Below are 26,401 nucleotides of genomic sequence, written 5' to 3'. Positions count from 1 at the left end.
TGTTAGATTTGTTTGGCCAATGCTGTAGTTTAAGTTTGATGTTTCAGTGTTGATTTTCTATCTATTGTTAAGAGTGAAGTGTTGAAGTTCCCTATTATTATTCCATTGCACTTTTTCTTTCCTTTTAGCTCTAATAACATTTGCTTTATAAATTTAGGTCCTCCAATTTTGAGTACAAACATATTTATCATTGTTATATCCTCTTTATCATTAAATAATGACCTGCTTTGTCTCTTGTCATAGTTATTGACTTCAAATCTAGTTTATCTAATAAAGTATGGTTATTTGATTTGGACTTCCATTTAAGTGAAATATGTTTTACCAACCCCTTACTTTCAATATGTTTGTCTTAATGATGAGATGAGTCTCTTGTAGATAGTGTATATAGTTAAGTCTTGTTTTCTATTAATCTATGTAGCCATTCTCTGTCTTTGAATTGGAAAATTTATTCCATTTGTATTCCTCTTTTGTTTACCTCTGTATTTTGATGATTTTTCTGTGGTTCTAAGCTTTATTTTCTTTCTCTTTGTCATTTGTGTAACTGCTATAAATTATTTGTGATTATGAAAAGGCTAACATGAAAGGTTTTATAGACATAATAGATTATTTTAAGATGATAACCACTTAATTCTGGTCACATAAAAACACTCTAGACTTCTTCCATTCCCTCACAATTTGTATTTCCATTTTCTTAATTTTTACTTCTTTTGCTATTAAGTATTTCATGTCCACTAATGTAGCTGTTATTGTTTTGAAACTTTTTGTTTTTAAGTCATTATACAGAGTTGAGAAATTTCATAGCATCATTACTTCACAGGAGTCTTATGAGTTTACTTCATTAATTCACCTCTAGTATTTATACTTCACAAATTTTCATGATAATAACTATCACTTTTTGTTTTCAGACCAACACTCTGTAAGGCTGGTCTAGTGATGATGTAGAGACTCAGATTTTGCTTGTCTGGAATGGTCTTTTTTTTTTCTTCTTCATTTCCAAAGGATAATTTTGCTAACTATAGTATTCTTGGTTGACAAGTCTTTTTTCCCTTATATTTAAAGCCCTGTGCTTTAAATATAACATCCCACTCACTCTTGGCTTGCAAGGTTTCTGATAAGAAATTTGCTGATAATTTAGTGCACTTTTTCCTTATATGTGAACTTGATGCTTTTCTCTTGCATCTTTTCAAATTTGATCTTTGGCTTTGGCTTCTGACTGTCTGATTACAATGTACCTCAAAGGGAGTCTCTTCAGGTTGAATACAATGGGAGACTTTTATTCTTCTAGAATCTGAATGTCAATATCTCTCTTAATACTTGGGAAATTTTAGGCTATTAATTTGTTAAGTAGGTTTTTTGTGCCTTTATTCAACTCTTCCTCACCTGGTAATTCTATAGTTGGGACAATTATACAACTAATGGTGTTCCATTATTCCTTTTTTTTTTTTAGATGAATTATTTTTAAAGACCTGTCTTCAAATTCAGAGATTCTTTATTTTACTTGATCTAGTGTGTTGTTGAAGATTGTGTTTGGTTCTTTTATATATCAGTCCATTTGTTAAATTTCTCTTTCAGATCATGAGTTATTTTTTCGTTACATTGAATCTTTGTGTTCTCTTGTATCTGACTGGGGGTTTCCTTAAGATTATTATTTTGAATTTCTTTTCAGAGATTTCATAAATGTTCTTTCCACTGGGGTTTGTTCCTGGAGACTTGCTGTGTTCTATTGGGAATGTCATTCTTTTTCCTTTTTACGTTTCTTGTATTTTTATATTGATACCTACACATCTAGCGTAATAATTGCTATTTTCGATTTTATCAAGTAGCATTTGTAGAGAGTTGGACAGACAAATGAACTGCAGAGGTCCAGCAGGCAGATTGGCAGGCTCCCCACATGGGCAGTGCCAATTGCTAGGCTGGCTGTTATAGGCTAGAAGAAAGTGCTCATGAGTGTGGTGGCACAAGGGGATTTCACAAAGTTCCATCTAGGGGTGGGTCACCACAGACAACTATCAGAGTATTATGGCACACACGTGAAGCTTTCTAAAAGATGGGGACTAATTTTCAGGCCTTTTCTGGTACCATGGGTGTGATGGGACTAGAAATGTTGCAGCAGTCTGTGCTGGAGGCTCATACTATAATTTTAATTGTACACATTGGAGGTTATCAACGTTAATGGCTTCATGGCTTTTTATTCCCTTCTCAACCCATCAATTATTATTGCTTTCAAAAGAACAACCTGTATTCCTGTATTTATTTAGAAATTTGTCCCAAAGACCTACTGATACACAAAAACACTTTGAGTAGATTAATGGACCGGCATAATACTTTGGAAGATAGAAAACATATTTCACAAAGAAAATGAAAAAACTAAATATGGTTAATTAATGTTTACATAGGAAGGCAAGCATGACCGCTCTAGGAACAGAAACTTCAGGTACAGGTACAATCCTTTGTTCCCACCTAAAGGAATAGCTATCTTCTCAGTTAAGCTGAAGAACTTGTCAGACCCAACTCATGATCAGAACCGACACTTAAGTAAAAAGAAAGCTTTACCTAAAAATATTTTACCTAAAATATTACCTAAAAATATTGCCTAAATATTACCTAAAAATATTACCTAAATATTACCTAAAAATATTTTTCCTAAAAATATAAAAATATATATATGTATGTTATACATACAGATATATATATATATATATATAAAACTAGAGTGGAGTCTGGTACAACAATGAAAACTAGCTAAATTTTGATTTTTATCATCTAAGTGGTAATAGAATGACCCTCTACTAAAGAAATATTTTTAGGAAAAATTTTACATATTATTTTTTTCAGGTTTTGGCCAGGGCTGGTTTTGAACCTGCCACCTCTGTTATATGGGGCCAGCGCCCTACTCCTTTGAGTCACAGGTGCTGCCTCCAGTTTTGTATTTTTATAGTTGTCTCTTTGTCACCAATTCCTTAAACTCTGACTCTTCTCCACCTCCTCCTTCATCCTCAGTTACCACTCCTCTAAAATCATGACTGGCTCTCTTACCTATGGTTTTCTCTCTCTCTCTGATAAAGTACAGACATGACTTGTTCTCTTTAAGTCTATGTGTTTGATGAAGCTTACTGTATTCTTTCTTGTAAAGCACTTGGATATTACAGAAAAGAAAAAGGCTAACCTCTATGGATTCGATTTTTAATTATAGAACTGAGACCTCAAAAGGCAGGTGAGGATAATATTATTTGGGTCATAAAAACAATCTTTAAAGACCTGCAAAATTTCACCAGCTCTACTTAATTGAATACTAGAGCCTATATAACTTCTTAGTTCTATGAAACAATGCTCCCTAGTTCCTGGAAGAAGACAGGACTGACTTGTTTTTCTAAAAATTTATTTCTATTTGTTAAGCATTTTGGCATAAAGATTGGAGGATTGTTGGAAGTAAAACAGACCATAAATACTTCTGTTTTGCCTTTGCAACAAACTCAGGAGATTTTAAAATGGGTTTAGCACAATGGAAGTGAACTATACAACCAACTCAACTAATGTGAAACAAAATGGTTATATTCCCTAGATTTTATTAGTTTAAAATAACAAGGCTTTTCTGAATTTATGCATTCTCTTCCTACTCAGGATGTTAATGCACTACACAGATTATTAAATGGCCCTTCTGATTCACCTGAATTCACAGGATTAATTTAAGGGCTTTATCAAATAAGAACAGATTAAACTCATTAATGTCAAACATTATACCATCAAAAATGTTCATCTAGAAAACCAAATGCCCCTTCTTAGTATGTTAATTATACAGCTAATAAAAAATTTCTTTTTGTTTATTAATGGCCTAAGTTTAGGATCCCTGTACCTTCATTTTCACTAAATGAAGGGCTTTGTCTCAACCACAATATTTTATTAATCTAATTTTCTTTTCAGCTGTAATCTATACACATGAAATTATAAAATGTAGACATGGAAAAATATCTCAAATCAGTCATTTCTTTTTATTGGGAAGTTTTGGTATTTAATACACATAGCCACAAACTTTAGGCAATTCTTCACATTTCTTTTATCTCTTTCACCAGATCAGTGCTTCTGTAATGTTTCTGTTACTCATTCCCTGTTCACCATCCTCACTAACCCTTCCTTAGTTTGAATACTTGTTTTTACTGGAACCATTGCAGCATCCAGCTGTCTTGTCAGTCTCCCTGTGTGTCTGTTCCAAACGCTTCCTATCCCCCTTGCACCTGACTGTTGGAAAGATCTTTCTAAGTTGCAAATTTGATGATTGTGAGCTTTAGACTGTTTGTCAGGGTCTCTGTTGCCTCTGGTAGACATTCCAAATCATTAGCCTCGCATGAGAGTCCCAGGCATTATTTAAAGCTGGTTTCTCTTTCTCCTTTTGTCTAAGGTTGTACCTCACTCTGTCCCTTTCCTACATATCCTGCACTCCAACCTACAGAATCACTTTCACTTGTCCACCTGTCCCATTGCCACATCATAATTCACAGTGCTTTCTCTATCTGGAATGCCATTTCTTTTTTTCTTTTGTACTCTTGGACAAATCCCTTATATTTGAAAAGTTCAGTTAAGGATTACTTCCTCCATAAAGCTTTTTTTCTCAGTTACATATATGTAATTCAATAATCTCCTTTATGTTTATTCTTCTCATAAGGTGTTTGGACATGCCTATTCTCCTCCTTCTCTGATTCTACTGGTACAATTTAACAAGCCCTTTCATCAATGTTCTTCTGTTGAGTGCCTATATGTCATGTCTCCCACTATCAGTGTAAGCTTCTTACAAGCAAAGGCTCTAACTTCCTTTTTGTCTCTCCAAGTCTTTGCTTAATGCCTAAAAGACATTAGAATAATCTTTTTAATAAACTTGAAATATTTTATTTTCCAAATATGCTAGCATCTTATGTATTGCATGTGTTCAAAATTACTTTTGTGGCTGGAATTACATTTTCAATGTCTTTCAAGTTTGCAGCACTTGTTTTAATTCAGACTTATAATCAGTGAGATTGTATAGTCTCTAAACATTTCAAAAATAGTAAATGATGGAGTCCATAAGTAAATACTCACTAAGGAGAAAAATATGGGCCAATATAATCAAAATTTAATTACAAGTTCATTTTACAGTAATGGAAGTAACTTAAAAGAGTTTTTCCTTTTCTTACTGTGTATCAAGTCACCTGAACACTTTTGAAAAACCACAGATCCTTGAGTTCCATTCAGAATCTCCTTTGTGGGTCTAGAAAATGTATTTGAAATAAATTATTAAAGAAAATCCCAAATTATTCAAAAATGCTCTGTGGTAATTCTTATCTAGTCAGTCCCTAAAATAGTATTAGAAAATCATTAATTTAAGGGAATATAATTTTGATACACACTCAAGATCATAAACTCCATCTTCCAAAAATAAATTGCAAATAACTAAGCAATAGTAAAACTTTAACTTGTTATTTTTAAAAATTCCTTTACCAGGAAGATAGCTTAAAAAAAAAAAAAACTGCAAAGGTACAATTTCAAACCAGGAGTTGCTATTTTCCTAATTCTATCATTTTCTTCTTCGTTTTGCTGCCACGTGAAAATTCCCTGTTATATGAAGGTACCACAAGTATCCTGCATTATTATCCCATCAGGATATGTTTATAAAAATACTTTATTGAAAATTAAAAATTTGAAAGTAATCAAAAAATGTATAATCTTCTTTCATGAAAATCAAACCGTCACTAATTTTGTCATGTTACAGTAGCCTGACAGCTGTCTGGCCAGATGATTAATGGCTAATTTTTGAGGAAAAAAATAGATCAGAGCAGAAGTACTCTTACAGTTTTAAAAATCTCAAATTATGCTAATTAAACTATTTCAGCATGGCTAATAAAAGAATGAGCTCGTTTTTGTATTTCTCCTTTTATTTTAATTTGCATGTACCACACCACCTTTGGCTAACCTTAGTACTCCTTAGAGGTTCTGGATTTTTCTCTATTGCTGATCCATTTCTGTCTCTAGAGTCCAGAGCATACATGAGAATACTTCTTCTAACTTTCCTTCATACCTGCTTGCTACTGGTTAACAATCACAATATAAATAGGTTATTATGGAACAGGTAGATCAAAGGGGGGTTGTACCATGCATCTTAACCAGGAAAGGAGGTGATGCCAAATGTCTCATTTAATAAGAGGGTTTGCTGTTTAATCAATGTTTTTGTTCATTTGGTTCATGTTTATGTCCGTGGCTTCTAGAAATTCAGCAAGGTGGATTACTAGAAAAGAGCAATCTCTTTTTGATTCTGCAAAGTCTGTTTGGAGTTCATTTTCACAGCTAAGGCTGGAGTGCTGGGCTCTGACTTAAAGATCAGAAGCACAAAAACAGGTGGAGAACTCGCTGATGCACCCCCATTACAGTAACCATGCCTTCCCCTGCTTTTGCTTCTCTTTCTCCCCACAACTGATTTCCGCATAACACCCCAAACAAGGTGTTACTGAAGATGATGACTTCCCAGCTCAGAATGAATTAAAAAGCCTCCCCGTGCCCTCAAAAAACATTTCCCTCTGTGAGACCTCTGTGACTCATCTCTTCCTACTTCACATGGTTACTGCTGCCACTCCTGTCTCTGTGACTGCCTTGCCCTTCACAGCACATCAAGTCAGTGCCAGTCCTGGGGTATTTGCGTTACTGTTTGTTTTTGTTTTTGTTTTTTTGCAGTTTTTGGCCGGGGCTGGGTTTGAACCCTCCACCTATGGCATATGGGGCCAGCGCCCTACCCCTTTGAGCCACAGGCGCCACCCTATCTGTGCTTCCAAGGTGCTCAGCTCAGATTTCTGCTTCTTGGCTTCCTCCCTCACTTCAAGCAGTTCTTTGCTGAAGTACCACCTTTTTGAAGAGACTTCGGTGACCACTCTATAAAATGGAACTCTGTGCCCACAACCACTCCCTCCACTCAGCCTGCTTTGTTTTTCCTTATAGCACTTCTCACTTCCTGACCAATTATGTATTCTTTTTGTCGTTTGTCTCTACCCGCTAGAATTAAAGTTCCATGAAGGTAGAGAATCTTGTCTCTTTGGTTCATTATCATCTAATTCTTCCAATACTACCTGATGCATGAGAAATTCTTAAATGAGTATTTTAATCTAATTGATATGTACGAATAAAACAATTTCAGCTAAATACACTAGCAAGTGATTTTAAAAATATGGGTTCTCCAACATAGTATTGTGTGTGTGAGTGTGTGAATTCTGTAAAAACCAGAACAGTTGTCCTTGAGCAACTACCCCCCAAATTCTCTCCTTCAAATACATACACATTCCACTTTACACATCACACTCCCACATGCTCACACGCACACAACTTGGCCTGCAAAGTGATTGCTGCCAAATACCATACTACTGAATATGTCTGAATCATAACTTCTTTCTGCACTTTGTAGTTTAGGAGTTATCAAGTTGTTCTGCATGGATAGGTTTTGTAGTTCATCATCGTGGTGGTGCCAGTCAGCCATAGCATTTGGGCCTTGGATGTTGTGGTTCTTGAATACTCCAGAAAACTTTCCACTTGCAGCATTACAGCATCTTTTGTATTTCATGGCATTCCTCCATAAGTTATTGTATTTCCTTTGTGCATTAGCTGCATAAGAGAAAAATCTGAAATCGTTTATATGACAAGGCATGTCATAGATGGTGCAAAAGACCCATAATAGCAAATCCTGGCTTTGCCACTTACTTGGTAGTTTGTCTCAGGCAAGATACCTGGCTTTCTATGCCTTAGTTTTCTGCTCTGTAAAATGAGAAAACGGGGATTGCTATACCTAATTGACAAAATTGTTGTTGGGAATAACAATATATATAAACCACTGTTTGGCATAAGCTGAATGACATTTATTTAAACAGAACTAGTTTTTAATCCTCATGAGGATGGCAAACTCAGTGCTTTAGGCACATGGCTGCTCAAATGCTGTTTGTTGATTGATGGAGTCCATCAGCTGTACTCCTTGGAGAACTTGCTAAGATGGTCTTAATAAATGAAACATGGAAAAGAATACACATATATTATAATATGGATATTGTTGGAGTTCATGAATTTAGGATAATCTTGCCCCGAAATTTGGAAATGATGGCTTGTGAATATAGCTAAAACAAAACAATAAAAAGCAAAAACTCTGCACCAGGGGTAGAATGAAACTATTGTTCTCGGTGTAACCTTTCTGGCTTAAGGTAACACTTTAAATCTGAGAAGGAGGTAGATTTAAATCACAGCTAAAATGATCACAATCCTTCAATTGAAAGAACTGTCAGAAAAAGTGAATAACTTTTGAAGAGTCCTAATGCATACCTTTTAATTTTGCATAACAACAGGCAGAGTTATTGGAACTTATAATTTAACTGAACAATAATGATTTATGTGGTTATGCTGCTATATTTACATGCATATCGTAGCTTTAAATAATCAAAACAATTTTGTCCCTTAAGAATGTAAATTTACACACTGTCTTTTACAATAGTTTGGAAAATTCTTTACAGGTGCTATAGAATTCAACTTAGCCTTCCAGTATAGAAAAGAAACAGTATGATTTGGAACTTAAATCTCAGCTAAGCCATTGATTAACTGAATAACTTTTGGGTTTTTCATTTCATTTCTTTTCCTTGATTAATAAAATGGAAGTAAAAATAGCTACCAGAAAAGACTTGCTATTACAGATATTAGTAAATGTGTCTACATATACACATATTTACAAACGTGATTATATTGTGTTCATTTTGTGTATATATGTAGATGTAAAGAACTCTGTATTAAGTTTAAGTAAATGTTTCTACTAAATGTAAAATGTAACCACTTTATAGAACACACTTTAGATATTTTTATGAATAGTGTAAATACTAGTATTTTCTAAAAGAAACAAATAATATTCACTATTTGTTCTCTCATTACAGGCTTATGAAAAAATTGCTTACCACCTTACTAATTTAGGTAAGTCCATTTTTCTTACCTTACCCCTTAGTAGGAAAAATAACATATGGTTCTATTGTGTTGGTCTGTGGTTACTTTACGTATTTTAGCATTTTAATATTTTCTGCTATGAAAAGATGTATTAATAAAAATGAAAAAGGTAGTAAATGCCCATAGTTGCAAAATATCCTTACTAGAAGTTAGCCAATCTAGTTTTTACTTGGCAGTGCTTTGCCAACTTTTTAATTCTTTGGATGTTTTTCCTCCATATTTCTTTTTTTTTTTTAATTAAAGTGGTATACTACACATACACATTTTAAAAGATAAATGTTATTGAAAGATTTTAATAAAAATGAGTCCTTTACCACATTGTCTATTCCTGTTTTCTGTACTGAGAGAACTACTTTAAAAAAATTTTTTAGCAAGTTTCATCGGTTATTTTCTACTTCATTTCTGAATAACATGCCTCTACTGCCATTATTGGATTTTATCTTTATTTTATTGCATAGTTATTGCCTTTCTTTTGTCAATGTACATATTATAAAGACTTCACTCTTAATGTTTTCTGCAGTACACCTCACCCCCACACACCCTGTCATTCTTTGTCAGATACATACAGTTATTTCTCTTTCTTCCAAATTAGTTATATCAGCATTTTTAGCCAAATTAATAATTAGTATTCACATCATTATGTTTCTACAACTATTTTCATATCTAAGGCATGGAGTGTACTATAATTGTTTCCTTTTTGTACATCTTTTAATGTTTTTTATTTTTGCTTAATTTTTTACATTATTTTCTTAATTTATTCTAAACTTTTTGCTAAGTCTTTAAATTTTTTCTGAATATATTCAAACATATCGGTTATTCTATACACTTGATTTTCTTCTTAAAGTTATCTTCTCAAACCATCTATCCACTCTATACTGGATGGAGATGGGTTATCCACTTTGCTTGTGGCCAGCTGCATCTAAACTTTATTTGATCATCTCCCTGGACATTTCTTTCACCATTTTTCCAAGAAGGATGCTACTTCTTAAATCCTGTGTCTTCTTTCTTGGTTTAATTCCTTATTTTGCTATTTGCAAATTTCTTGAAACTTTGTATGTCTCAAAATGTGTTTAATGCTATCCTCAAACTTGATGTTTGGTTTTTCTGGGTATGAAATTTTAGTTTGGAAATACTTTTTTCTTTTATTTTGGGAAGAACTTCTTTACTTTCTTCTAGATTTTAGCATTGTAGTTGAGAACTTTGCTACTATTCCAATCACTAGTTCTTTACAGGAGATTTGCTTTAATATTTCATTCATTTGCACACTAAAATAAATTTGGATCTTTTGAAATTTGATAGTGATGTATAATACTTTAGCAAGAGCCTTTGATTTCTTTTTATGCTGAATTCATAGTGCATCCCATCAATGTGTATATCCTTTGTGTCTTCTGGGAAGCAGACATTCATATGGAGTTTGTAAATGCAAGAGACTTATTAAGAGAAAACTCCTAGGAAAGATAAAAGTAGATCCAACCAGGATTGGGTGGGGAGAGTCTCATACAATGACACAAATCTGTGGTCTTAACCAACCCAATGGAGAGCTCTAATACAAAGCTTAAAACTAAGGTTTAGAGGAATCCAGTACTGAGTATAATAGGCCAAGTTCCGGTACCCTTATCATGCTGAGTCACTGATTGTGGTTTCAAGTGTGAAGCCGTGGCCTTATAACTGAGGCATATGCTAAGGGTGAAAACAGCTTGAGGCTGCCAGCTAACTGCACTCCTGTGGCTGAACAATAAGTTCTGATTGAGGAGAACTCCTGTTGGCAATACTCATAGTTGCTGTAATGTGGAAACTTAAAAACATCACTTGTGGAAAATTTTTGTATACTGTTTGTTTAATAATTTCCATCTCTTCTTTTCTCTTTCTGAAACTCTTTATATTCAGATATTTCTTATCATATTCTATAATAGTTTTTTTTTTCTCATTTTCTGTTATCTTTGTTGGGATTGTTTTCAAGATAACCTCAACTTTTTCTTCCAAGTCTTTTGAATGTTTTTTGTTTGTTCATGTATTGCATTTCCTATTCCCTGAGTGTCCTTTTTCTATGTAATTCAGTTCTTGTTTCATAGATAACACCATCTTAGGTAGGCAATAGAATGTAATTGTGAAGAATGTAGACTCTGGGGAATGCATAGGCTGAAATCTTTGCTGTATAACTTATTACAAGTAGTTACACAGTGGTAACCATCATTTTTAGTCTCTTGGTTCTTCAAATCCCTCTCCTATGAATGGAGATAAAAGTGTTTTCTTATATCTCACATGATGTTGTGACTTGATATAAAACATTTAGAATATGCCTGACACACAGGCAGTACTAAAGAATGCTACATACAAGGACTGACAATTTGCCTCCTGTGCTTCCATTGGCAGCACTGTACAAACAACTCAGTCAGGTTTCACAACCATGGTAAATCAGTGTTGTACAGCTATGTTCCTGGCAACTCGTGGTGGTGTCTTGCTGAGTGACATTCATTATTGTTGTTGCATGTTTTTGTGTGAGATGGTTAGAATGTCTGAGCTTGAAATAGAGCAATGAACAAAAACATTCACAAATTTCTGGTTAAAGTAGTCAAGAGTGGAAGTGAACTCAGGGACATGTTAGTTCAAATTTATGGGGATAATGCTACAAAAAATGGTGATGTAAAAATGGATTAAATGTTATTTTTGAGGGGACAGCGACACTAATAAAGAGAGGTCAAAGTGACTGGTAACAAGCAGAACTGATGAAAACATTGAAAAATTCATCAAATTGTACATCAGAATCATCGGCTGACTGTGACAAGCACAGTAGCAGACCAAATAAACATTGGCAGAGAAACAATTAGAAAAATCATAATAGAAAATCTCAGCTTGAGAAAGGTGTATGCAAAAATGGTCCCTAAGGAACTCACCAATGAACAAAAGCAAGGAAGAGTGTCAGAGCTGGGTAGGACCTTTTGGAGAGGCAAGATGATATTTTGGGCCATGTTATCAGTGGTGATGAAGCACAGCAGTGCTAATATGACCTTGAGTCAAGGTGTCAGTGTACGTGATGGAATTCATCCAATTCTCCAGAACCCCAAATTTCTGTCAGTCTAAATCAAAAGTCAAAATAATGTTCCTAAACATTTTTGATATCAGAGGGATTATTCATTATGATTGTGCACCAACTGGACAGACAATTAGCCAAGTTTAATAGTTGGAAGTGCTGAAAAAGCTGCATGAAAAAGTTAGACAAAAATGACCTAAACTTTTCACTAACAACTCATGGCTCTTGCATCACAACAAGGCACCAGCTTACACGACACTGTCTGTAAGGGAGTTTTTTTCCCAATAAATAAATAAATGTATTGGAACACCCTCCCTACTCATCTGATCTGGCCCCAAATGACTTTTTCCTTTACCCAAAAATAAAGGAAAACATTTTTATGATATTCAGGACATCAAGGGTAATACAATGACAGCTTCGATGGCCATTCCAGAAAAAGACTTCCAAAATTGCTTTAAAAGGTGGATAGGCTGCTGGTTCCAGTGCACAATTTTCCAAGGGGAGTGCTAAAAAGTGACTGTGGCTATATTCAGCAATGAGGTGTGTAGCACTCTTTCTAGGATGAGTTCACAAACTTAATTGTCAGGCCTGGTATCAACCTTACTTTCTCTTTGAGGGCATTATAATAATTAAAAGGTTTTCTGTTGCTTATTTTTATTGTATTTTTAAAATTTTATTTTGTTCCTATGTAGTTTCTGTACCTATGTTCCTTTTTATCTCTTTCTTTTGAATTCTATGTTTTATGTTAGAGATTTTATTTCAAATGTCAGGTAAACTATGACTTCCTATTCACTTTTAAGGTGAGGCACTAGGAAACATGGGGAATTCTCTGGGCCTGGACTCTTTGTACCTACGAGGAACTCTCTGCATAGGGATGTTGGCAAGTGGTCACCAGCACCGTAGGATGAACACGCTGCACTAATTTAGTGGAAAATCTCAAATGTTGGTATTGTAGGGTAGTTTCTTTTGGACTGGTCCATTTTCCTGCAGGGACATGTTACCATTGCCTGATTAATTCTTGCTATTTTGACTACTGAGTTAGGAACACAGGTAGAACTTTTTTATCATTCAGATTATGAACTTTCATGTAATATTTCCTCTTCTGCGGTTGACCCAAATCGTATCTTTATTATTTCATTCTTTACTAAATTTATTTTTGATTCCAGTTATTGTGCTTTCAGTAATTTCATTTAGGGTCTTCCCTACCACCATCTCAATCCTCAGTCTTTGGTTTCAGCCTTTGCTGAACTAGCTAATTAGTTACTGCCTATTTTTTTTTTCTAGTTTCCAGCAGACAGACTTCTTTCATCTACTGGTTTTTCCTTTGTTCTACTTCTTGTACATCAATCCTATTTAACATTTGGTGATTGGTTTTAAGGTTTTAAAAAGGAGCAGATATTTATGTGTGTTGCAAGTGGAAAGTCTTTAAGGAGTGCCTCTACCCTTGATATCTTAGAATACATCTTGTGTTCAGTGTGGGGTGCAAAAGTTTTATTACACGATGTTTGAGCAGTGATATTTATTGTTTGAAAAATCAGCAGTATGAAGGCACTGTGCTAAGCACTTCTTCATTATTTTCCTTTATTGTACCACAATTCCATATAGTAGAATTTTATAGATAAGAAAACCTGGGTTATTAAATAAAGTGAGTAGAATTTAAATTTGGATGCAACTACTCCACTTAATTATGGTGGGGTACTAATTATATGATTGCACTATAATATATTACTTCTCATATTATTTATTTTAAATACAGTAATAACTTGATGGAGCAATATGAAAGGAGTAAAGTAGGCCCTAGTCTATGCTCTAAACATAAGCAATCATATTACTCAGAGAGCAATGTTTGAACAGGGAAGACAGCAGGCTTTGGAGGTTGATACAGCAGTGAGAACTTAGCCCCATCCTGTGTGATTATCAGTCTCTTCTCCCTATTATATTTTCTTTTCTCCTCCTTCTCCTCCACAGTCCCCTCCTTCTCCTCCCTCTGCTCTTCCTCTTTTATTTTTTGAATCTCTATTTCCTCACTGGTAAAATGACAGTGACAATAGTTCTATTTCACCATCGTTGCAGGTTAAGTGAATGACACATAACAAGTGTTCAGTAGGTGAACTGTTTCATTGTTCTTTCAACCCGCTTGGGCTGCATTGTCTTTGGCTGGGTAATAAGCCCTTTGACAAGACCATCTCATAGCTCTCCTCCAGCTCTGATTTCATACATTTATCTGGTTGTAAAGTACTTTATATGCGGAATTGAAGGAGAATGATTTGGGGAATCATGATTAACAGTAAAAAGTACAACATTTATTTGTGCTCAGTACTGGTACGTCAAAGTTTTCACTTGATATTTGATTTTTCTATCTATAACTGAGTGAAAACATTGCGATAAATCTCTGGATTCATAATCATTAATTTATAATTAATGGATCATATTTTTAATTAAAAATTAACACAAATATTGATATTTGTTTAAAATAATATAATCTAATTGTGCTTATATGTGTTTTTATATGTACATGGAATTATATTTTGTTTATTTTTTGGCTATGCTAAGTTATGCTTCAAAGTAGAAACTATGTTTTAGTTCCAGAAGTCAGATGCTCTTTATTTAAATAAATTTTTAGAAACTCTGCTTCTTTATTTATTTTTTCCAAATAATTTGTGTTTAATCACCATAATAAAAATCAGGTTCAATTTTGTCACATTTGTTTTTTATATAGTAAGAAATATATTTTAGGCCTTATTTTCCCTTTGGTTTTGTGGTTGTTGAGGATTAGATCAGGAAGGTTAACTGCTCCAAATAATGAATTATCTATAATGATGAACTGCCTACATTTAAGATAAATCTACATTCCAAGAAACAATTTAAGGCAACAGATGAAAGAGTTTTTACTACCACAGTGAATACACTTTCAAAATATAGTAACTTCCTGTTATACAGACTTATTACTTTTGAGGAACAGAGGAAATTAACAGTAAAAATCAGGAACCTAATTTGTGATAGGAATGACTATATTAAATAACTAGCTTATCATTAATGACTAACTTCATTACAGGAAAAAGTAAAGAGATACTTTGGGCAGATTATATTCCCTTAGAAAACATCTATATTCTCAATTTATTTCCTGCTCCAAATTAAAAGCCAATTCAAAATAAGCCACAATATGCTATATGTGTAAATGACATAGGATGTTAAAAAATGAAAGTTCTTTTAATGGTAGTATAGAACCTACATTAAAGTTCAAAATTGTTATCACTGTGGTCACTTCCCTTGTGTCGGTTATCTATTACAACAAAGCAATGCACTCCTAACTTAGTAGCTTAGGGCAAAAGCAGTTTATTTTTCATGATTTTGCAATCTGGACAAGGCCCTGCTATGTAGTTTTCCTGTTTCATGTAGTATCTGATAGAGCTAGAATGTATCAGATGTCTGTCACCACATGGGGTTTATTGGGACAGCTGGTCTCTAACTTGGCCTTCCTCTCTCTCCACGTGCCTCCCTATCTGGCAACTTCTGGTTTGCATATGGCAGTATAATAGTACTTATCACACAGCAACCAGCTTCCAAGAGGACAAACCCCTGTACAAAAACGCTTGTCTAGCCTGTTCTTGCACCTCACTTGTTGGTTTCCTATTGGCTAAAGCAAGTCCCATGCTCAAGTTCAGAGTCAAGATTGGAGGCAACTATGTAATTTGGATAATGACATTCTCTGGTTTATTAGAGGCCTAACCACTTCTTGCTATATTAAAGCAGTGATTTACTTGTAGGAGTAGTTCACTGGGGATGCCAGTTTAAAGGCCACCAGTGTAACAATCTTCCACTTGTAGCCAAATGTTTTTTGTAATGGGAACATTGTTATTTTCATCAGAATATATAAAGCAAGTGAATGGCACTCAACATGCCTCCAACATTTTTATACACATACATATGTAACGTTACACTCTATTTAGAATGATTTTCCCTAATAAAATCTTAGTAATCCTTTTCTTATATCAAAGTTCACCTCTGTGAAACCTTTGTTGGCTCCCCAGTTCCTCATCCTGTAATATTCCCTTACAACACCTCTTACATTGCTCTGAGATATACAGGGGTGTGTGTGTGTGTGTGTGTGTATGTGTGTGTGTATGTGTGTGTGTGTGTGTGTGTGTGTGTGTGTGTTCTTCCTCTACAAGATTGGAAAAATCAGAATGCCAGGACATTGAATGTATTCACCAAATTCTTTCAATCCTTAGGTATAAAGTTTGGTTTGCCTTCATTCATAAAAGAAATATGTATGGAAGTTCAAATATATAGCCAAGGTGATAGGGAGACAGACCAATAGACAATCCAGATGTATAAGTCTTTTAGTAAACTATTGAATTAAACCTGCTAAGTTTATTTAGGAATTTTCAATTAAATTTTAAGTGAAAATGGTTTACAGGTCTTTAACATCACCTGCCCTTATAGGATTTTGGAGTTAGAGCTTATGCTAATCTCACAAATGAAAAGAAGACAGTTTCAGTACCCACCTGCCATCATGGGCTGATGCTTTGTTCAACTGTACAACAGGTTCCCAGGAAAGACTGGTCAAAAGAGTGGGTGAAAATTAATAATGATAAATATATTAGGAATGGTCCACAGTATATTGAATGTAATATTTATGTAAATCAAGAGGAACTATGAAACCAAAGATTTAATATAACTTTAATTTTCTTGACAGCATTTTAAAACATATTCTCTCTTCAGTGACATTTCTTACACGACAACGTAGAACACTTTGCACCTTCAGTTTGGCTTCTCAGATTATAGAACAGGTCCTTCTAGATGGCCAAATAGATTCCTTGATCATTATAACTTGAATTAATCAGAACAGTCTCAACTTCCAAAGAAAGGCTTATTTTTTGGTAATGAACTCTACTACTAAATCCTGTTTTAGGATGTTCAGACTCTTTTCTTTGTGCATGTGAGTTTTATTCTGAAATAGTTTTATAAAAATTGATTTAGAAGCATTTAGGGAATGACATAGTCTCTAGTTTGTTTGTTTTTTTTTATTGTTGGGGATTCATTGAGGGTACAATAAGCCAGGTTACACTGATTGCAATTGTTAGGTAAAGTCCCTCTTGCAATCATGTCTTGCCCCCATAAAGTGTGACACATCCCAAAACCCCACCCCGCTCCCTCCGTCCCTCTTTCTGCTTCCCCCCCCATAACCTTAATTGTCATTAATTGTCCTCATATCAAAATTGAGTACATAGGATTCATACTTCTCCATTCTTGTGATGCTGTACTAAGAATAATGTCTTCCACTTCCATCCAGGTTAATACGAAGGATGTAAAGTCTCCATTTTTTTTAATGGCTGAATAGTATTCCATGGTATACATATACCACAGCTTGTTAATCCATTCCTGGGTTGGTGGGCATTTAGGCTGTTTCCACATTTTGGCGATTGTAAATTGAGCTGCCATAAACAGTCTAGTACAAGTGTCCTTATGATAAAAGGATTTCTTTCCTTCTGGGTAGATGCCCAGTAATGGGATTGCAGGATCAAATGGGAGGTCTACTTGAGTGCTTTCAGGTTTCTCCATACTTCCTTCCAGAAAGGTTGTACTAGTTTGCAGTCCCACCAGCAGTGTAAAAGTGTTCCCTTCTCTCCACATCCACGCCAGCATCTGCAGTTTTGAGATTTTGTGATGTGGGCCATTCTCACTGGGGTTAGATGATATCTCAGGGTTGTTTTGATTTGCATTTCTCTAATATATAGAGATGATGAACATTTTTTCATGTGTTTGTTAGCCATTCATCTTTCATCTTTAGAGAAAGTTCTATTCATGTCTCTTGCCCATTGATATATGGGATTGTTGGCTTTTTTCTTTTTTTTTTTTATTTTTTTATTTTTTTATTGTTGGGGATTCATTGAGGGTACAATAAGCCAGTTACACTGATTGCAATTGTTAGGTAAAGTCCCTCTTGCAATCATGTCTTGCCCCCATAAAGTGTGACACACACTAAGGCCCCACCCTCCTCCCTCCATCCCTCTTTCTGCTTCCCCCCCCATAAACTTAATTGTCATTAATTGTCCTCATATCAAGATTGAGTACATAGGATTCATGCTTCTCCATTTTTGTGATGCTTTACTAAGAATAATGTCTTCCACTTCCATCCAGGTTAATACGAAGGATGTAAAGTCTCCATTTTTTTTAATAGCTGAATAGTATTCCATGGTATACATATACCACAGCTTGTTAATCCATTCCTGGGTTGGTGGGCATTTAGGCTGTTTCCACATTTTGGCAATGGTAAATTGAGCTGCCATAAACAGTCTAGTACAAGTGTCCTTATGATACAAGGATTTTTTTCCTTCTGGGTAGATGCCCAGTAATGGGATTGCAGGATCAAATGGGAGGTCTAGCTTGAGTGCTTTGAGGTTTCTCCATACTTCATTCCAGAAAGGTTGTACTAGTTTGCAGTCCCACCAGCAGTGTAAAAGTGTTCCCTTCTCTCCACATCCACGCCAGCATCTGCAGTTTTGAGATTTTGTGATGTGGGCCATTCTCACTGGGGTTAGATGATATCTCAGGGTTGTTTTGATTTGCATTTCTCTAATATATAGAGATGATGAACATTTTTTCATATGTTTGTTAGCCATTCGTCTGTCATCTTTAGAGAAAGTTCTATTCATGTCTCTTGCCCATTGATATAAGGGATTGTTGGCTTTTTTCATGTGGATTAATTTGAGTTCTCTATAGATCCTGGTTATCAAGCTTTTGTCTGATTGAAAATATGCAAATATCCTTTCCCATTGTGTAGGTTGTCTCTTTGCTTTGGTTATTGTGTCCTTAGCTGTACAGAAGCTTTTCAGTTTAATGAAGTCCCATTTGTTTATTTTTGATGTTGTTGCAATTGCCATGGCAGTCTTCTTCATAAAGTCTTTCCCCAGGCCAATATCTTCCAGTGTTTTTCCTATGCTTTCTTGGAGGATTTTTGTTGTTTCGTGCCTTAAATTTAAGTCCTTTATCCATCTTGAATCAATTTATGTGAGTGGGGAAAGGTGTAGGTCCAGTTTCAGTCTTTTACATGTAGACATCCAGTTCTCCCAACACCATTTATTGAATAGGGAGTCTTTCCCCCAAGGTATGTTCTTGTTTGGTTTATCGAAATTAGGTGGTTGTAAGATGTTAGTTTCATTTCTTGGTTTTCAATTCGATTCCAAGTGTCTATGTCTCTGTTTTTGTGCCAGTACCATGCTGTCTTGACCACTATGGCTTTGTAGTACAGACTAAAATCTGGTATGCTAATGCCCCCAGCTTTATTTTTATTACTAAGAACTGCCTTAGCTGTACGGGGTTTCTTCCAGTTCCATATAAAATGCAGAACCATTTTTTCCAAATCTTGAAAGTACGATGTTGGTATTTTGATAGGAATGGCATTGAATAGGTAGATTGCTTTGGGAAGAATAGACATTTTAACAATGTTGATTCTTCCCGTCCATGAGCATGGTATGTTCTTCCATTTGTTAATATCCTCTGCTATTTCCTTTCTGAGGATTTCATAGTTTTCTTTATAGAGGTCCTTCACCTCCTTTGTTAGGTATATTCCTAGGTATTTCATTTTCTTTGAAACTATGGTGAAGGGAGTTGTGTCCTTAATTAGCTTCTCATCTTGACTGTTATTGGTGTACACAAAGGCTACTGACTTGTGGACATTGATTTTATATCCTGAAACATTACTGTATTTTTTGATGACTTCTAGGAGTCTTGTGGTTGAGCCTTTGGGGTTCTCCAAGTATAAGATCATGTTGTCAGCAAAGAGGGAGAGTTTGACCTCCTCTGCTCCCATTTGGATTCCCTTTATTTCCTTGTCTTGCCTAATTGTATTGGCTAGAACTTCCAGCCCTATGTTGAATAGTAAAGGTGACAGAGGACAACCATGTCTGGTTCCAGTTCTAAGAGGAAAAGCTTTCAGTTTTACTCCATTCAGTAAAATATTGGCTGTGGATTTGTCATAGATAGCTTCAATCAGTTTTAGAAATGTGCCACCTATGCCTATACTCTTCAGTGTTCTAATTAGAAAAGGATGCTGGATTTTATCAAATGCTTTTTCTGCATCTATTGAGAGGATCATGTGATCTTTATTTTTGCCTCTGTTAATATGGTGGATAACGTTTATGGACTTGCGTATGTTAAACCAGCCTTGCATCCCTGGGATGAAGCCTACTTGATCATGATGAATGACTTTTTTGATGATAAGCTGTAATCTATTGGCTAGGATTTTGTTGAGAATTTTTGCATCTATATTCATGAGTGAGATTGGTCTGAAATTCTCCTTTTTGTTTGGGTCTTTTCCTGGTTTTGGTATCAGGGTGATGTTTGCTTCATAGAATGTGTTGGGGAAGATTCCTTCTTCCTCAATTTTTTGGAATAATTTCTGCAGTACAGGAATAAGCTCTTCCTTGAAGGTTTGATAGAATTCTGGAGTGAAGCCATCTGGACCAGGGCATTTTTTGGTTGGAAGACTTTTTATTGTTCCTTTGATCTCAGTGCTTGAAAGTGGTCTGTTCAGGAGCTCTATTTCTTCCTGGCTGAGTCTAGGGAGAGGGTGTGATTCCAAATATTGTCCATTTCCTTCACATTGTCAAATTTCTGGGCATAGAGTTTCTGGTAGTATTCAGAGATGATCTCTTGTATCTCTGTGGGATCAGTTGTTATTTCCCCTTTATCATTTCTGATTGAGGTTACTAGAAATTTTACTTTTCTATTCCTCGTTAGTCTGGCCAATGGTTTATCTATTTTATTTTTTTTTTTAAAATACCAACTCCTTGTTTCATTAATTTTCTGAATGATTCTTTTGTTTTCAATTTCATTGATCTCTGATTTGATTTTGGATATTTCTTTTCTTCTACTGAGTTTAGGCTTAGATTGTTCTTCTTTTTCCAATTCCATAAGATCTCTTGTGAGATTGTTGATGTGCTCTCTTTCTGTTTTTCGAATGTAGGCATCTAAAGCGATGAATTTTCCTCTCAAAACTGCTTTTGCAGTATCCCACAGGTTTTGGAAGCTTGTGTCTTCATTGTTGTTATGCTCAAGGAAGTTAATGATTTCCTGTTTTATTTCCTCCTGCATCCATCTGTTATTCAACAGAAGATTGTTTAATTTCCATGCCTTTGTGTGGGGTCGAGCATTTTTGTTAGACTTGAGTTCCACCTTTACTGCCTTATGGTCAGAGAGGATACAAGGTAAAATTTCAATTCTTTTGATTCTGTTGATATTTGTTTTGTGTCCCAGGATATGATCAATTTTGGAGAATGTTCCATGGGGTGAAGAGAAGAATGTGTGTTCTTTATCTTTGGGGTGGAGTGTTCTATATGCGTCCATCAAGCACAGTTGTTCTAGGGTCTCATTTAAATCTCTTATATCTTTAATTTCTGTTTAGAGGATCTGTCCAGCTCTGTAAGAGGAGTGTTAAAGTCCCCTGTTATTATGCTATTATCAGATATCATATTGCTCAGACTGAGTAAGGTCTGTTTCAAGAATCTAGTAGCATTTAAATTGGGTGCATAAATATTTAGAATTGAAATGTCTTCTTGTTGTATTTTTCCCTTGACCAATATAAAGTGACCATCTTTGTCTTTTTTGACTTTAGTTGCTTTAAATCCACATGTATCTGAAAATAAGATTGCAACTCCTCTTTTCTTCTGAATGCCATTTGCCTGAAAAATTGTCTTCCAACCCTTGATTCGGAGCTTTAATTTGTCTTTTGAAGCCAGGTGTGTTTCTTGCAGACAGCAAATGGATGGCTTGTGTTTTTTAATCCAGTCAACCAATCTATGTCTCTTCAGTGGGGAATTCAAGCCATTAACATTTATTGAGATAATTGATAAGTGTGGTAGTATTCTATTCGTCTTATTTTGTGAGAGTCCATTGCTTAGTTTTATCTTTTGCGTCAGTGTGGAGGTTAGGTTCTGTCCTTTAATTTCTGAGTTCTTACTTTGCTGCTGATCCATTGTGGTGGTCAGTGTGTAGAACAGGTTGAAGTATTTCCTGTAGAGCTGGTCTTGTTGTGGCGAATTTCCTCAATGTTTGTATATCCGTAAATGATTTGATTTCTCCGTCTATTTTGAAGCTTAGCTTAGCAGGGTACAGAATTCTGGGCTGGAAATTATTCTGTTTAAGTAGATTAAAGGTAGATGACCCTTGTCTTCTTGAGTCTCTAGTTTCTTAAAGGCCTAACCACTCTGTACTGTATTAACTAAACCTCTCTGCCCCTTAATGCTATGTTCTTAGACCTTGAAGCTGTTTGGTCTTAGGCTACTGGAGTTGTCAACATGTATTTTTTTTTTAAATATATTATTGAGCTTAATCTGCTACTGTTTTACTTAAATATTTTGTGATAAATTTATAAATAAAAGAGGGTTATAGTTTTCTTGGATTGTTCTTGTCATGCTTGGCTGTGTTATGTCAGTGTTATGTTAATCTCACAAAGTAAGTTGAATTGCTTTTCATTATTTTGTATTTTCTGAAACATTTAATACAAATGCAAATTTGTTATTTAATTAGAGTTTAGTATAATTATCAACTATGTAACTATCTCAGCATGATGTTTGTGGGTAGATCTTTAAATATTTTTTCCTTGACTTAAGTTTTATTAGTCTTTTAAAGTTTGCCTGCTTATTTTTAAGCCAAATTTTTTGAATTATAGGGGTCTAGTAATCTGTCATAGAGTGTTTTAACAGTTATATCAACAAAAAATTATTCATAGAATTTTGAGTAATCTTTAATCTCATCAGCATGGTTTTTATACATCCACTTGTTTTCTATTTGGGGTGGAGTGTTCTTTTTTTTTTTCCCTGACTAGACTTGATAAATATTGGTTAATATCTATATCTGGTTTGGTGCCTGTGGCTCAAGTGGCTAAGGCACCAGCCACATACACCTAAGCTGGTGGGTTTGAATCCAGCCTGAGCCCACCAAACAACAATGATGGCTGCAACCAAAAAATAGCCAGGCATTGTGGTGGGTGCCTGTAGTCCCAGCTACTTGGGAAGTGGAGGCAGGAGAGTCGCTTGGAGGAGTTGGAGGTTGCTGTGAGCTGTGATGCCCCGGCACTCTACCCAGGGCGACAGCTTCAGGCTCTGTCTCAAAAAAAATAAATAAATAAAATATTATCTATATCTTTGAGAAACATCTTCTCTACTTTATTGAAGACTATTAAGCTTTATTATTTTTATTCTTTCATTTTAGTTTTTTCAGTTTAGTTTATTGCTCTTTTAGTTGCCTTGAATGAAAAACTAAAACTTTTATTTTTGTATATGGCAATATATATATATATATATATATGCATTCAGAAAATAAATGGAATATTAGGAATCATGATCTATGTAACAAAATATAGGAGAAGAAAAGATAAATCAGTAAATAAGAATTAAAGTATGGGGGCAAGACATGATTGCAAGAGGGACTTTACCTAACAATTGCAATCAGTGTAACCTGGCTTATTGTACCCTCAATGAATCCCCAACAATAAAAAAAAAAAAAAAGAATTAAAGTAAATTTTGTTTTTGTATCCATCTTCATATCTATCCAACCAGCTATTAATTATCTATATGACTAATCGCCATTTGATGACTAGAACTCAGGTTGAACTTCAAAAAATAAAATTTAATTATATGATGATGAAAATAAATACAGCTAAATCCAAAAAGGTGAAAATGATTGACAGTTGAGGAATCAGAGCATATATATCAAGAAAAGAATAGTAATAAAACCAGATATAACTATGTTAGTATTAGGAAAATATGAATTTAAAATATAAGTCATGAGGACACAGGGATATTTCATATTGATAAATGCACTACTAGCTCAGTATAATAGTGATAACCTTTATGCATTTCTTAAGAACACTTCAAAATATATAAAGCAAAAAATGATAGAAATATAAAAAATTGACAAATTCATATTCAAAATATAAGGAGATAGAGGTATTTGACCACCTGACAAGCTTCTTATAATATTTATGCACTGTATGCTCAACAGAAAATCAAATATTATTTTCAAAAGCTTGATACATTGACAAAACACGTCCATGCTGTTGGACCACAAACAGCTACCCCTTATTGCTCCAAAGCAGAGATCACACAGGATACATTTGTGAATCATAATGCAATAAAATTAGAAATGGAGGACCAAAAACAATCTGCACACTAAAAATGCTTTTTTCAAATCCACATTCCTTGTTTCTAAATGTTTGGTTTTAAAGAAATAACTAATTTCACAGACTAGAAGGAAACAACAGTGAAAGCAAAACGTATCCCACCTTGTAGCGACTTCTCCTTACTGTCTGTTACTAAGGCACACCAGCCCACAGGTCCCTACTATTTTGGTACCTACCACCTTTGGACTTGGAGTTCCCCATGACCTATTTGGGCTCTTGCATATGTTTGGTCCATGTTTTTCTTAAATCAGATCTTATCTATTTTCTTTCTTAAATTCTTTGATTACATGAAAACATATATTAGATGTGCATATATATTTTCTATCATTTATTTGGATATAGAGTAGGAGCCAAGATTACCACTTTATATGATACCTCTCATTTTATTATTATTTTTTTTCCTTTTAGGGTCATAGAACCATAAGGTATAAGAGTTGACATAATTCTTAGAAACCATCTCATCTAAATCCCTCATTTTACAGATGAAAAAATGATTACAAAACATGTGAAGAGCCCTGCCCGAGATGACCGGCGAATTAGGTGTACAGCTGAGAAGAGAACTCATCTCTTTTAAATGATACAGCCTTCTTTTCTCTTTACCATTCTGCTTCATGCAAAATATTTATTCATCAAATAATTTCTGTGGACAATTTAGGTCACTATATTGAGCACAGCCAGTTTGGTGAAAGATTGATCTAATATTTATGGTTACCTCCAAATGACAATAGTAGAAAAAAAATCTAAAAATTATTTTATTAAATCCTTTCACAGTCCTACCATTTACATTTTACAGATAGATACACACGGTAGAACTCAGAAGCACTAAGTGCCTCATAGAATTAGTAAAACCTGAACATGGAGCTTCTGAGTCCGTGTGCGGAGTTCTTGCCACTTGCCTCATCTATGTGAATACACCCTATGCTTCTTTTAGAATATCCACGGACGGAATCTGAATGGGAAAACAGCTTTGCCCTGAAGATGTTCCTCTTCCAGTTTGTCAATTTAAACAGTTCTATTTTCTACATTGCTTTCTTTCTGGGGAGGTAAGTCAACTTTAGGTAAATTATCTTTGCCACAATCAACATTTCATTGCCAACGAAGGTGGCAACTTCTTGTCCCTTGCCTTGGACGATGGTGCTAATCAATGTTCACGTGTGTTCTTACTCAGATGACTTTTGGCAGCCACCACCAATTAAAGTTGACACGGACAAAAATAAATAAAACCTAGGTGCCACGTTTGAGTTGAATTATGACTATGATCATGAGTAATGGTTTTGTTAAGGAAGAAAAGGATTTTGGGGTAACCTTAGGTTACAATTCCATTGTGTGGAAACCTCTTCCACCCATCATTTTAACTTGTTTCCCCACCTTTGCTGCAAAATATTTTTAAAAAGTATTTTTATTAAACTAATGGTACCTGTTTACCTTATGCTTAACACTCTATCCAGTGCAATGGAAACAAACTGCAGTTAGAAACATTTCGAACCAAACAATTCAGCCCATTCTCATGATATTCCTTAACTCAGTCATCACGACATTAGAATTCTACATGTGAAAGTGTTTGTACTTTCTTGACCCATTAGTACTGATTTCACGCATCAGGCTTTCCTTTTTAAGTCAGGTGCTTTGATGTCATCTAAGCATAGCAAGAGGCAAATTTTTGGGGACAAATTGCACCAGTGAGCATTATGTCTGCCCACACATGCCCTTGTGATGATGCCTTAGTAGATGTTCTTTAATCATCCCACTGAAATGCTAATGAATTAAAATGTCTTTTATAGATTTGTAGGTCACCCAGGAAAGTACAATAAACTTTTTGATCGATGGAGACTGGAGGAAGTAAGTAACTTTATGAGGGTGGATGCGGGAAATGAGGGTGGATAAGGCCCAGTGACCTTGGGACACAGGGGGCTGGGGACAGAAGGCCAAGTTCAGTGACATCTGTGTATTTTGAAAGCACATTATTTTTTGGTAAGGAATTGTTCCTTTGGGTTCCGAAAGGAGGCAAAAGAAAGGGATGAACTGAAGAGAGTCCAGGATTCTGACCTCAGTTCTCTTTATATTTTTGTCATATCCGTTTCTTTCCATTCACAAACCTCAGGAATTTAGCCTTAGTAATTTTCCCCTTCTTGGAAATCATTATTATTATTTACTGTTTGGGTTTTCAAACTTCTAAGTATGTTAGATTTCCTTGTAAG

At 34.9% G+C, this 26,401-nt stretch overlaps 1 protein-coding gene across 4 annotated transcripts in view; it reads left to right on the top strand.

Moving 5' to 3' along the window:
- Window positions 1–26,401, top strand: part of ANO3 (anoctamin 3) — a 448,518-nt gene that overhangs the window by 395,542 nt on the left and 26,575 nt on the right. For all 4 annotated transcript variants that reach the window (XM_053562431.1, XM_053562432.1, XM_053562433.1 and 1 more), the window contains 3 exons: window positions 8,919–8,955; window positions 25,135–25,246; window positions 25,985–26,042. In XM_053562431.1, coding sequence (XP_053418406.1) covers window positions 8,919–8,955; window positions 25,135–25,246; window positions 25,985–26,042 — 207 coding nt within the window. The remainder of the gene's footprint in view (window positions 1–8,918; window positions 8,956–25,134; window positions 25,247–25,984; window positions 26,043–26,401) is intronic.

This window comes from Nycticebus coucang, chromosome 14 (assembly GCF_027406575.1).
Source record: "Nycticebus coucang isolate mNycCou1 chromosome 14, mNycCou1.pri, whole genome shotgun sequence".
Classification (NCBI taxonomy): domain Eukaryota; kingdom Metazoa; phylum Chordata; class Mammalia; order Primates; family Lorisidae; genus Nycticebus; species Nycticebus coucang.
Note: the sequence above shows the minus strand (reverse complement) of the source record. Positions and strands in the feature narration are given on the sequence as shown.